Source organism: Microtus oregoni, unplaced genomic scaffold (genome assembly GCF_018167655.1).
Source record: "Microtus oregoni isolate MIOR12 unplaced genomic scaffold, Mior012 000043F_ref0000047, whole genome shotgun sequence".
Lineage (NCBI taxonomy): Eukaryota > Metazoa > Chordata > Mammalia > Rodentia > Cricetidae > Microtus > Microtus oregoni.
The window spans coordinates 12,446,627-12,461,214 of record NW_024543210.1 but is presented as its reverse complement, the minus strand read 5'-3'; the positions used below and the strand labels follow the sequence as shown (position 1 = coordinate 12,461,214).

General features: G+C 45.3%; 1 protein-coding gene across 10 annotated transcripts in view; it reads right to left on the bottom strand.

The window, feature by feature from the left end:
- The window catches only part of Ttc7b (tetratricopeptide repeat domain 7B), a 216,358-nt gene that overhangs the window by 99,254 nt on the left and 102,516 nt on the right, over window positions 1-14,588 (bottom strand). For all 10 annotated transcript variants that reach the window (XM_041633213.1, XM_041633216.1, XM_041633219.1 and 7 more), the window contains 2 exons: window positions 6,058-6,121; window positions 2,538-2,675 (listed from right to left, as the gene is read on the bottom strand). In XM_041633213.1, coding sequence (XP_041489147.1) covers window positions 2,538-2,675; window positions 6,058-6,121 — 202 coding nt within the window. The remainder of the gene's footprint in view (window positions 1-2,537; window positions 2,676-6,057; window positions 6,122-14,588) is intronic.

The following is a 14,588-nucleotide window of genomic DNA, read 5'->3' as shown; positions in this document are numbered from 1 at the left end:
GTTTAGTTATCTCTCCAGACCTGGCTTTCCTTTTAGGATGATGAAATGTTTAGGAATTAAAGACGATAGTTGCTACTATGACTTTGGTGGTCACAGGGGCTCACTGCAGTGAAAGTCTGTGTGCGGGAGGCACTTTGGGAAGATGGCATGACTGCCAGGGTGTGGGCCTCAAAGCATCGGGGCCATGATGCAGTTCTCACGTACCTTGTGAGTTCTCAAAAGGGGGGTATGCAAGAGAAGAAGCACTCTTGGCCCCTCCCATCCTTTCTGCTCCTGATTTGAGATGTAACCTCTTGTTTGTTCTCTGCTAGCTGGGGTAAGTTGACAAAGCCAAGCAGTGGCTCTCTCCACAGGGGTTATGTCACAGACTATGAACCTCTAAGACTGTAGGATCAATAATCCTCTTTTCGGTAGCCTGTGCCAGGAATCTCACTATGGTGCTACAGAGCTGACTAATACAACCATACAGTGGTAGGGATGTATCAAACAGCATTGAATTATATACTACTAAGTTTGATATGTGAACTTTACCTCAACTCCAAAAAAATGTTCTTTTCCTGTTTTAACTAAAAATCTTGGAAAAGTACAAGGGTAAATGAGAACAGCAAAAACAAGCCAAGTAGATTCGAGTGATGTGGGATGTCCTTCTGTATATGTGTCGCTTTTATTGGTCAATGAACAAATGAGATGGAGAGAGAGAGTAGGCAGGGTCGAAGAGATGCCAGCCAGCTGCCAAGGAAACAAGACACATAGAAAATGAGGCAATGCCATGGCCATGTGGCAATACATAGACGAATAGAAATGGGTTAATTTAAGATGCAAGAGCTAGCTAGGAATATGCCTGAGCCACTGGCCAGAGATTGTTGTAATTAATATAGGTTTTGTGTGATTATTCAAGTCTGGGTGGCTGGGAACGAAAGTACAGTCTCTGGCTACATTGAAGAAAAGCCCAGTAAATGAAGAAATGGGCAAGCAGGCCATTCTAAGATGTTATCTGAGATGGAAGGAGGGTTCTTGCTTAGCAGAGGGTTGCCTGGCTCCATCCTCAGTGATGATGAACTGGGCACTCCCCCCGCTAGGTACCAGGGAGCCTCATCTTTCTCGTATGCAACTACCTGTAAAAGATAGGAAAGGCTGAAGCCATGTGTCCAAGGCCTTTATCATAGGATATGGGTCTTCCTGGGTCATTCATATATGCAGTAAGTTCTTGTTGCTTGCTGTTTACCTGTAGACTGGTGGCTACTAGTATACAGAAAGAATATCCCTCTCAGAACTGCATTCCTAACCCTACGCAGCTCTTGGCATGGGGCAGGTTATAATATACATGTATACTGAAAAAAATGAATTTTATAATCCTATTAATTGATTTATACTTCTAACAGGCAAGAAGAGGAGATGGTACCAAGTCCAAAGTCTCCGAGGGATGTACAGGCCCAGGGAACTAAGGGGTAGGCCCATAAAGGGGACTGGAAGGCTGAGTGAGAAAGTCCAGCCCAAGTCTAGGCCTGAGCTGGGTCCTAGCAGGGAAGGTTGTATATGTTTGGGCACCTGGACACACTTCACTGTCTCACTGCATTGTGGGAAATTTGGTTTTTCAGAAGGCTGAATAACCATTGTCCTGTCTAGTCACCAAACCAAAGACTGAAAGCAGAAGTAAGCTACACATGCTCATCTGTCCCTGGGTTCCTGCCCAATGTGGCAAGCACTGCAGGCTGGAGGCTGAGCCGAGCTCTGGTCTGATTTCAGCCAATCTGTTACAGTATTCCACTCCCTGTCCTCGTGCCCAGAGGCTGTTGCAATGGGTATAAATTTAGAAAGATAAAGATAAATAACACAGAAAAGTTTATTTTTACAAAATGAGTTGTTTCTGTCCCTCTTTCTGTTTTGCTAAGAAAGATAAGTTGGTCTCCGACTTATTTTGCCTCCTCAAAATTTGGTATTCTGGGCAGAAGCTTAATAATTCATAACCCCAGCTCAGATGAACTAACTCCACATGAAACCAAAACATCACATGTCTGTCCTAAGTGTTTCCTAGCAGAGGGGGTGAGAACATCACGGCCCCTTGCTTAAGACCTGGAATCTACCAGTCCACTTCTGAGCAAGCACAACCCTCTGAACAAAGACAGTGCCTATCTGGCATGAAATGACTTCTGCCAGTCAACCTCTTAGTAAGTACCCACGTCATGGCACCAGGAGTTACGCAGTCCTAGTTTAAATGAAACTATTTGCTAAGGATATTAGAGCAGAGATGAGAGGTTTGGGTTATGACAGAAGTTATACTGGGAAAGACACTGCTTCGGGAAGCGATGTCCACTTCCCACTCACAGACTGCAGGGTCCAGTCCACAGTAAGAAGCTCACTATCATTTCTATAACCAAACTAGGACAGCAAAGTTCAATAACTGGTCCAACGATACATGCCACTGGCAGAAGGGAACAGGGACCAGGTTTTATGGCCCTTCCCCAAGTCATCTTGACTAGAAAAATGCACTCCCACTCCGCCCCAAGCTGGAAAACAGCCAGACTTGGTAGCTGTACCTCTGACAGCATCTCATACTGGCCTCTTCTTCCAAGAGCAATGGTCAGTAAATCATAGACCACAGACGCGCTTTGCAGGCTGATGAGGCGGTCGCTCTTGTGCTCAGGAATCCTGCTCAGCACAGCATCTCGGTTGGCCTGAAGATGACACAGAAGAGAGAAGCAGATGGTAAGCCAGCCTACATTCTACTATTTTCATATAGCACAGAGGCCACCTAGGCTCTCCTGCTCCACAGGGCAGGCGTGAGTAATGGACCTGTCACCTCAAGCCATATATCCAAAATCCCCAGATCACCGCAGACAGACTATGGTCTGACTCAACACTCAAGGCCAGAAGTGAGCCTGTCAGCAGGTGTTTGAAGGAAACCCTACAAGGATGGGCAAAGCAGAGAACCCACAGCATCCTTCAAGTGAGTCCTCCTAACCCCATGCTGTGTCTTCTGTGATCTGGCTTCTAGTCTATGCTGAGGACTAGGAGAGCATTCCCAGCTCTGTACTTCCTCTCACTGAATGGAGTCATCAAGTTCCACGGTCCCATGGAGGTGATCAAACCTTTCCCTCAGTCACTAAGTGACACTCAGATTCCTGGATGACACCTCCATGGGAACAGACCTCAAAGACTAATTTAGTTTTCTAAAAGGAAGCACACAACAGATGTACGAGACAAGAAGCGAGCAATTTTCACGTTGCCATAGAGGACTCCAGAGAACACTGGCCAATCTCACATCTCGTCTGCCTAGCGCAGAAGCCCACCAGGACAGCCTCGCTTTCCCAGGCTGTCTATCGAAAAGCAGTTGTTCCGCACACCAGCATGTTCTCACTGCTCCTAAAATTTAATTTCTCCATAGTCCTCCAGATACACCACACACACTAGAGTCTTGATAGCGATCTCATTTTCCTTTCTCTTCCCCTAATAGGGAATTCTAAATCACTAAAGCTAGATTTCTGCCTGCTTCTCCCACCCCTGGCTCTGCTAATGAACAGAGAGGTCTCCACTCCCATCTGTCTGAGGAGCAGCAAAAGGCCTGCACAGCATTCCCTGTGAGGATGGGACAGGAGGTTCTGGGGTCACTTGTCCCCCAGGCTGATGTTTAATCTTCCTGCCTGACATTCTGAAAGGTCACACACACACCTTGCCTCTTGCTAATGAGGCAAAATGCCTTCTTTTCGTGTGTGTCCGAGGCGTTTAGTCTCAGCCACCCATCAGAACTTACTCACTTGAAAACTCTAGGCTTTTAAATGTCAAAGCCAAATGAGACTACATGAAACAGACTGCTTCCTACAAAGTGAGTCACCTCTTAAGAAAACAAGCCTGCTTTTGAAGATTTCATTCTGAGTTTTCTTTACGCAGCTCCTTTTGAGCCCAACAAGAGATGCTCTAAAGGAAGGGGGCCTGCTGTATTTATTTGCTATAAATGTTCTATACTGAGACCAATGTCCGGAAGAAAAGAAAACAAAATTAACAGATACTGTAGGAGAGGTTTTCAAGTTATTCCTAATATGTCCTCTTTTTCAGAAAGCATTGCTATATTTTGAGATCTATAGCCTAGAACCTTCAGCAGATCCAAAGCAGCCAGAATGCTGACTTGGCTGAATTCTGCAGACACACCCCTGACAAGTTCTTCCTCTAGGAGAGAAGGGATCTTCTCTGCAGTGAGAAGTGCTACACTTTCAAATGACTTCTTGTACGTGAAGAGACGGTGAAGAAATTTATGCTTCTATGTTAAAGTCAGAACTAATAAAGAATATATTTTTTCCAGACACCCAAAGAACAAGGCATACTTTGTTCTGAAATTGAGCACATAATTTTCTGTCCTAAGAATGAAAAATCAAAGTGCCAAAGGACACTGGAGGAAAAAAAGTCCCTTAAGGGCAACTTCATGTACAAGAGATTTACAGGGAAGCCATGACTTCACTGTCCCCTGAAGAGATAATCCCAGAAAGCATGGAGGCCAACCTGACTGTCTCAAAGGTCTTGGCACAGGCTATCTGTGAGCTGAAGACACCACTCCAAAGCATCGATACCACACTAGGACAAGAGCTATAGGCATGTGGCCATGTTTTCCAAATTCCAAACTGGATCGCTTGACCTCACGACTGTCATCAGTAACCCACCAGAGCGCATGGACACCACAGCCAATCACATTTGCACTGAAGAAATTAACCGCCAAGTGCAGAGCCCAGGACAGCTGGAAGGCCAACACACGCTGCCTTCTACACCAGCAACAAAGTGGGTCAGTCTTGCCCATTTGAAGACATGGTCCCGGACCCACTGCCAGCATCATCACCTATGTGCCTTCCCTGATTCTGCCAAGCCAGAGCAGAGAATATAAATGCCACCATCCTGTGTTACAAGCTGACGGTCAAGGAAAGATGAACCGGGGCAACCTGCTTCCCAGAGAGGAAGTGAGCCCAATGATGTCAACAGCAGCCCAGTGGAGGGCAATGCCAACTCAAGCAGTCTGCTCTTGTAAACACTTCTGGGCCAGTTTGCAGAACAAGAGAACCCCAAGTTTTAACCTGAGGCAAGAGAGTTACGCATGTGGAAGCCTTAGCCTCTGCTGGCCAACTCTTCCCAGCACACAGCACTCTGTCCGCAGTTCCCCTCAGCACAGCTCTAGTCTCCAGCTGGCCACCATGTAGAGGGTGGGGATTCACTTTTTCTTCTATGGGCTGCCTGCTGGGCTGAAAGCTCTGAGGAGGGAACCACACAGTTCACAGACGGCTGCAGCAGGCCAACACACTGAATGCCCTTTGCTTACTCTGGCCTTGTAAGTGCTCATCTGTAAAAAGAGAAAGCAGACAGGAGGCCTTTGGGCCTCTGGCAACCTGTGTTTCTGCTCAAGAGCTAGGCACAAACTACTGGCCTGTGGTAGTTCTAGCTGCCTCAGCACCGAGGCTTCAAGCCAGGGCTGGCATTCAAGTGCTATACAGAGCAGGAGCCCAACAGACAACACACACACAGTTTAGACCAAAAGTCAGCATCCTGGTCAAACACAATGAGCGAATTTCAAAGGAATCTGGTGGCCTGGCGGGAACAGCCCTGAAGACAGCAGCCCTAGACAGCAGAGGGCATCCCTAGATTCTGCAGGGGCAGGAGCAGGTGACGAGGGCAGAGTGAGAGCACCAGGAAGGCAGAGGGGTGTACCCACAGTGCCCCATCAGCACTGCCTTCACTCCGCACACTGGGAAGATACACAGGGGCCACGCTGCGCTGCGCTCCCTGACAAGCCCCTGTGAGGAGCATTTCCACTGCAGTCCCCTTACATATGAATGTGCTAACATCCAGTCCTAGCTGACGGATGGAGGATACGCTGAGAGCCCTCTCTGCTGCGGTAGGAGAGCTGACCAGGGACGCAGGCATCTTTCTTTTCCAAGCGCTGTTGCTTTACCCCCCTCTTAGGCATTCCTTCTGGAAAATTTTTCTCTAGACCAAAAATCATCCTAGTGAGGGAACGGGCACAACAATAAGGGAAGTGTCAGGACGGGGAAGGAACAATGAAAGTCACATTCCACTTACCATAGATTCACTAATGAGCAGTAACAGCAGCGCCTCTTCAGTATTTTCTTGAGGACAAAAAATGCTGCATAAAGAAAACCAACTTTGGTATACGGCAGTTTTGAAATAACAAGAGATACACCACTACAGCAGAGTGCAAGGCTAAAAGCGTCTCCATTTTTATATAGAATCCATGAAAAACACTGTATAATTTGGACACTTGAATTAGCTTGCTTTTTTCTTTTTTTTTTTTTTTTTTCGAGACAGGGTTTCGCTGTGGCTTTGGAGCCTGTCCTGGAACTAGCTCTGTAGACCAGGCTGGTCTCGAACTCACAGAGATCCGCCTGCCTCTGCCTCCCGAGTGCTGGGATTAAAGGCGTGCGCCACCACCGCCCGGCTAGCTTGCTTTTTTCTATGGCAATCTGTGGAATTATTACATTTCTGCTACAAATTTTAATGGTAAGCAGACGGGTGAGAGAAAATGGTAAAAACCTAAGTTAAAAGCTCAAATAACATATTACAGAGGCAGAAACGGCATGCAAACAAGAGGTGCTTGCTTAGAGCAGTGTCATGGGAAGAGCACGCATTTCAGTGGACAGCCGCTCTACCCGCCAACTGTTCCACCCTTTTGTCTCCCTGATGAAATTAGGAGCAGCTTCGACCACACACTATTTCTCATACCGAAAGAATTTAAGGTGCTATCTTAGCTTCGACACACACTTTGTTCTGGGGCAGCATGCAAGAGCTGCCCTGTTAGTCTATCTCTTGGTAGTTGGCTGAACTCTAAAATTTTGGATTAAAAGAAAAAGATGTTAACCCAGTGTTGCTGATTAGGAAACAATGAAAACGCAAACACACCTAAATCCTCCCTGTGTCCTCTCCAGGTTCTGTGAGCACTGCTAAGGCTATGGAGCCACCTCCCCCCACCCCACCCCTCTGGAGTAGAATTCTGCATGTTATCGCCAACTGGGCCAAACTCAACTTTCCCCAAGAATTGAAAAGGAGTTTATAATAAATAAAAATAAACATGGTTAAAAAAAAACAAACACTGCCTATTTTGAAGATGACTAAATTTATACCTTCCTAGGAACAACACAACAATCATTTAATTGAGATTTCCTCTTCAAAAGAAAAAAGGCAAAATCCCATGTTTTCCAGATAATTATAAATGCTTGATTTCTCTGAAGCATCAGTAACGTTATTACTGCACCAGAGAACCCTGGAGGTGACGCAGAAAGTACAGTGCCTGGCTCTGCTGCAGAACTCTGCCTGTGGGGGTCTCCAGCCCAGGGCCGTGCAGGGCTCCAGTCAGGCTAGCCTGGGAATAGGCTGTGGGGTGAGCCTGCAGAACTCTGCCTGTGGGGGTCTCCAGCCCAGGGCCATGCAGGGCTCCAGCAAGGCTAGTCTGGGAATAGGCTGTTGGGTGGGCCTGGAGCCAAAGCTTCTTTGGGGGAGTCAGCTTGTGGTAAACTGGGCTTTTCAGAAAACAGAGCATTTCTGATTATTCCCTGATATCCTGGCTGTGCTTACATGCAATTGGAATCTTGTAAATAAAGCAATAGCCGGAACCATTTTTCTAATGGCTACCTAGTTCTGCACTGTTCAGACTAATTGAAAAGAGAGAGCCCAAGCCGTGCTAATTATGACTTAACACCAGCCAATTCAGTCCATGGGTAATCTCCAAATTCCGTCTGAGCCATCCAGTCTGCTTAAATGCTAGGTTGTTTTATTTTTACCGGAGTCGCTAACAAGCAGTGAATTAGCATCGAATTCCACTTCCTTGGCCCTGCATGTACGGCAGGTGGATGGGCACCGAGAAGCTCCAGGGCCAGGGCAAAAGGTGGAAGCAGCAGAGTAACTGTAGGATATAAGCCTGAAAACCATACTGAAATGTTCCCTTGAAACAACCAAGTCTTCTGAGACCCATTTCTGCCACTTCTTCTCTTCCTTGCTCATGCAAGATAGACCCAGTGTGGGTAGTCAAGATTGTCAGGACCTTCCTTTTTTGATATTTTCTTCTCTGAGTCTCCAGTGCCCCAGGAGGAGACCCCAGAGTGTCTGGCCTCAGTTCTAGAGGGTGGGAAGCTGGAGGGCTAGATGCACAGGGAGTTGCAAGAAGGGCAGGGTAGGGGACAATGGGCACCACCAGACCATGATCAGCTCCCAAGCCCCAGCAGGGAGAGGCTGAGGGTGGGAGGTTTGCAGGCTCAGCCTAGCCATGCCATCGGCTCCAGGGATGACCTTCAGCAAACTGCCCATGTGTTTACTCTGGGTAAATTCATCAATGCATCTTGAAGTTTTGTAGGGCACAGGGAAAGGGAGTCCTCAAGACACTGATAGTTACCATGGTTTTCTAGGGCTTCCAAGTAAATATTTAGAAAAACCAGTTCCCTGGCCATATACACATGTTAGAACAAGTAAAAGAGAAATCAAGTCAATCATATCCAACTGCATCTTAGCTTTCCTGTTGCCTGGGATTTCTGCAGTAAGGAAGTGGCTGTGTAAAAGAACTGGCCCCTGAGGAGTCGCTGTGACTTGTATGGCTGCAGGAGTGGTACTGAGTTCTCTACCCACAGGAAGCTGATTCAACTCCAAGATCTAGCTGAAGCCCCAGAGAGGAAAGGGGATTTCAACTGGTAATTGAGATCAGCTTGATCAGGGGTCAGCTGGTCCAGCTGAGGATTACCTCCCCACAACTCCTTTCTTTTCCTGTCAACTCATATGGCTCAACCTCTTAGAACAAAGAAAGAAGTACTTCATCAGGTTAGCCCAGGTCTGTTGAGTGTTCCTCCATGCAGGGATCAGAAAAGTTCCATGTGGCTTGTCATCTTACATTCCTAGAGAAGGGACAGGGTCCCTGCATTTCTGGGGAGGGGACAGGACTCTCTGTACAATGACTCAAAATGGGATTGTGAGGAGACCAAAGAGTTCTACCAGCAAAGGTCATCCTGATCTCATAATGTCTCTTGCCTTTCCAAAACCTCTCCACGGCAAACTAGGAGGCCCAGACCCAAAGGACCACACAACAGAGATTGCCTCCTTCTCTTCTGTCTACCTGGGAGGTCACCCCAATGCTTGCGCTCGCAGCTGCTCATTCAACACCTTCTCATTAGCCACTTGTAGACACAATGGTGGCCTTTAATCTCCTGCTTTGTTTGTGCTAATTTTCTAGTCTAATATGCATGCAATTATCCAAGCCACCAAACATGCTTTTACAAGGATGAAAGGAAAACTACACCTAGCTGAAACCCAACTATGTACTGAGAGACATTACAAGAACCTTCGTGGCACTGCAGCTTCTATTAGTCCCAAACAGAACAGGGAAAGAACTCAAATGGCCATAGGAACAGACTGGCAAAATGATATTTATAAAACAGCATTGAAAACAAACTGCTGCCACATGTAAAAATACATGTGAATTGTTCAATTACAAGAGCAGATAAAACTTAGACATAAATGAATACGCAATTTATGATTGTTGAAGATAATGCAATGACTTATTTATTTTGTAATGGAGTCTTACTATGTTGTTGCCCAGACTGGTCCCTAACTCTTGGGCTCAAGTGATTGCCCCACCTCTGCCTCCTGAATACTGAATATATAAGTGTGCCACCATGTTTGACACATAGCTTGCCAAAGCCAGACAGAAGGCTGGGGAAATGATTCACCAGGTAAAGGCCCTTGTCACCAAGCCAGAGGACTGGATTTGACCCCTGGAATCCACAGGGTGAAAGGAAATAACTGACTCCTTCAAGGTGTGCTCTGACCTCTGCAGGTGCCCACACACTTGCTACCTGCACATGAGAGAGACAGGGAGAGAGAGAGAGAGAGAGAGAGAGAGGGAGAGGGAGAGGGAGAGGGAGAGGGAGAGGAAGAGGGAGGGAGAGAGAGAGAGAGAGAGAGAGAGAGAGAGAGAGAGAGAGAATACAAAACAAAGCAAACCGCTAACAGCTAGACTAATCACTGGACTAATCTTCAGGACCAGGACCAGGTTTCTGTGAACAGGGGCAATCAGTCCCTGGGAGAGGTACAAAGACAGCTTCAGGGCTCTGGTAACTGCTGCTCCGTGAGCAGGATGCTATTACACATGTGTTCTCCTAGCCAAAAGTCATTGCTTGTTTTACATCCACTTCATATCCCATCACTTATGCAGAATACAAAGCTTGCCCTAAAAATAAGTTAACCGCGGCAGGCGTCCTCGCAGAAAGACCCAGAAGGGCGTGGAGGCTACAATAGATCACTCTTCCAGGATTTAACATTTTATCTTCCTTCCAACTTCAAGTGATCAGGCAGAGAAAGAGCATGGCCTCCACCTCACAAGAGGGCACAGTGGAGGGAAGAGCTTTTAAAAAGCTTGCTTTTCAGGGCAGCCCATCTTGGTCAACACTCTGAAAGTCTTTTTGGTTTGCTGGAGCTATAAGAGTCTGAGCCATGTAAACTATGGCACGTTGAGTGGTGGGCTGCAACCTCATGGGGTCATGAAAATCTGGTAACAGTAAAATGTATCTGAATGCAGTGACCAAAGTTAATTCTGAGTCAAACACAGCGACCCCATGGTTTCCAGCGCCAGAGAAGCCACTGCAGCCTTGGTTCCGGACTAACACTGTTAGCAGGCACTGTGAGCTGCAGTGTTTCCGCGGGACATACAGAGTTCCACGCTCTTCTAGAAGCATAACGATTTAGTTGTAAAAATAAAGACTTCTACATTTTTCTACTGTCATTCTTCAGCATGTAAGTACCAAAATTAGTACATAGTATGTTAGAGGGTTTGGTTTTTTAAAATTACTGTTTGAGTTGCTGACTTGAGTAATAAACTTTTCAATGGATTTTGGTTTTAGATTAGGACAGAATTTCCAATAATTTCTGAAATGGCCTCAGGCATAGTTCTACAATTTTATATTATGTATTTATACAAAGTGGCATTCTCAGAATTGACAATTATAAAATTAAAATACTGATCAACTCTGAAAAATGCTAAAGAAACTCTACATCCCACAGAGTCAAATATTTAACAAGATTTCATTCTTTATGTAAAAAAAAAGATAAATGCATCCATCTCATTGGGACACGAACCTGCTTTCACCTGCAATAAAGGGTAAAACTAAATGCATCCCAATCAACGGTTTTAAAATCAATTTCTTGATTTGTTGTCAGCAAATGATTTGTATACCATTTTACCTATGTACATGCCTAAGGCTGCACAACAGTTTCTTGGGAGAGAAGGGGTAGAAAAGTTTACGAAGTTCTAAGCTCCACTCTAAGTCTGAACTAGAGGGGAGTCAGGCCAAGATGAGGCCTGAGCATCCTGTGCGGATTCTCCCTTCTACTTCCCAATGAGCCAGCTGAGGGTGGTAACCGCCTCAGTGCGGGTGTGCGGGACACACAGCCACGTTTCAGTAGGAAGGAAGCATTATAGACACAGGAGCCCAGGGAATGTCTACGAAGACGCCCACCGAGAAGGGGGTGTGCACAAACTGAGTGGTGTGGGAACTGATGAAACACAGAACAGACTCAACAGATTACAGAAATAAAACAGAAAGTTGATTCTTCAAAAGGACAAATAGAAGATAAGCTTTTCGGTAGCCTGCTCCTGCCCCTCCACCCTCAAAGAGAGAAAAGATGGGCTGTAACAAGAAATTCTGCAGCAAACAGAAACATGGCTGACTAAGAAGGTATATGCTGAAAAATTCAATGACCCTGCTGAGACGGCCAAACATCCAGAAGGATATAAACCACTAAGACAGATTCATGAAGAAACAGAGAACCAAGAGCTTGAAGTGAATTCCCCCAAAGAAAAGTCAAGGACAGATGCTCTGAGGTAAATCATATCTGATATTTCAAGACAATACCACTCCTTCAAGTTTTTTTTAATAGAAAGAAATAATACCCAGCCCTTTTTTATGTGACTAAAATTATCCAGATGCCCCAAAAGACTAAGGTTTTATAGGAAAACTACAGAATAGTATCTATTAGGAGCACAGGTGCAAAAATCTCCAAGAAACATATAGAACCCAAGGACAAATTTTAAAAGATTATACACTAGGACCTAACAGAATTTATCCCAGGAAATGCAAGGCTGGTTTGACATCTGAAAAAAGAACCTATGAATAAAATGCACTACGCTAAAGGTCAAACCACCACAATTAGCTGAATGGACAGACAAAAGTGTCTGACAGGACTCAATACTCCATGATAAAGACAGCAAAGGGAGTAAGAAGGATGGCGTTTGATCTGATATTGGGCATCTTAAAGCTTTCAGCAAACACCGTAATTAATAATCTGAAAGACTTTTTGTGCCTGGATATCAGAGATAAGGATATTTTCTCATGTCTACTCACAGTAATGTAAGGTCTAGCCCTACACCTAAGGAAGAAAACGAAACCAAAAGCACTCAGCTTTCAAAGGAACAAGTAAAACTATATTTATAGATGACAGAATAGCCTAAGGAATCTAAAAAATGGAGAATTAACAAATTCAGCAAATTTGCAATATGAAATATCAATTCCTCTTCCATACACTTGCAGTGAATAGTCATGAAATTAAGAACAAACAGAATAGGCCATGCTGATGGCTAATGGATGAAAGAAGTCTACATCAATCCCACCATTAGGCTAAGAGTGATGTGTGATTACTGAGGTGGGCATGAAGCCCCATGCCCAAGAGCTCCTGGTAATTGGCAGCTGCTGGAAAAGAAGAGTCAGTTTTCTTTAAGGGTAGGGGCCCTGTATGTTAACCATACTCCAGCGGGGCCACACACCCAAGAGCAGATGGGAAAACAAGAGTCAGTTTTCTTTAAGGGTGAGGGCCCTGGTATGCTAACCATACTCCAGTGGGGGGCCACATACCCAAGGGCAGATGGGCAGCACAAACTAGAATTGAAAAGTTTTTAAAAGGGGGGGGGCACAAAGCTGGATGGGGAGGGCAGGGGTGAATCTGGGAGGATTGGGTGTGTGTGAATATGACCAAGACACATTGTATGACATTATAAAACAACCAATTTTTTAAATTGAAAAAAGAATAGGATTATTGAAATTTATAAAAAAGGTAAAAGTGGGTTGAAATTTTTTTAAGTAAAATTTAAAATTTTTCTATTTATAATAGCACCAAAAAGAACTACAGGGCTTGGGCTGTGACTCAGCACAGAGTACTGTCCAGTGCCCTGTGCAGGCCAGTTTCCACTCCAGCACCTGCCCTAGTCTGCTTCTCTGCCGTTGTGACAAACACCTCAATCAAAAGCAACTCAAGGAGGAAAGGGTTATTTCACCTTACAACTCCTAGGTCATACTCCCACACTGATGGAAGTCAAAGCAGGAACCTGATCTGCTCCTTGCTGGCCTGCTCTCTAGCTCACTCTCACAAGCTCATGCTCAGCTAAGTTTCTTATACAGTCCACGCCCACCTGCATAGGAATGGTGCCGCCCACAGTGGGCTGGGCCCTCCTATATAAATTAGCCAAGATGATATCCCACAGACAAGTCTGATCTGGGTAATATCTCAATTAAGTTTCCCTCTTCCCAAATGACTCTAGACTGTGTCCTTTACAATAAAAACTAAACAGTACACATCCCTTTCCAAAAAAAGGAAAAAAAGAATTATGCATGCACATAACCAAAAAATTAGGAATATGTTTAACAAATGAAATACAAGCCTTACAGCCTGAAAACTATGAATCATTGCTGAAGCAATTTTAAAAGTATGAAAGAATGAATAAATAAATAAGCACCTTGTGCTCACAGATCAGAAGATGCAATACTGTTTAGATTACAGTATTACCTGCATTGTTTCACAAGTTACAAGTTCAAGGTAATTCTGATCAAAATCCCAGTGTTTTTAAACATGTATTTCTGGAAGAAATGAGCAAGTGGATTCCAAAAATGCAAATGAATTTAAGGGTCTGGGAGAAAGGCTGACACCTGAGAAGAACTGGGCATTATTTTTGGAGAAGCGAAAACTCTCAACTCTGGTGATGTAGTCATAACTATGAGTGTACTGGAAGCCAATGAATGTACACTCTAAGTTAGGGAGCTGGAGCGCATGTGAGCTACAGACAGTATAATAGGTGCAAGCCAAACAGACTGCGTGTATGTGTAGGAAACTGAGCTCGTATGGGGCTGCCTCCTGGAGTCCTTACACAGCTAGGAAGAGGACACAGTGGGAAGACTCAGAAGAGTGACAGCCAGCGGGGAACAGGAGAGTTTCTCTCTCTGGGGTGAGGCTGCACCGAGGAGAGCTCCACCCGGGGTCACTGGAGGAGAAGGGCGGTAACTGAGACCCTCTGTGCACCTGGCACCTAGGACACTCACAAGTGGCTAGGGTGAGAAGCAAACCCACACTTTGTTTTGAAGACCTGAAATTCACTTAAAATCTGAATCTCAGATCTGCTTCTGGATAGCCCCTCCTGAGGACCAGAGCAGGTGTTTTATGAATCCAGACAAGGCCTGAGGAGGAAGGACAGCATGCACATCAGGTAAACTGCTTCAGCAAGGCGAGAAAAATGAAGATCAAAATTGAAATATACAAAGTCTCAGGGAAAAGTCAAGAACACATTCCCC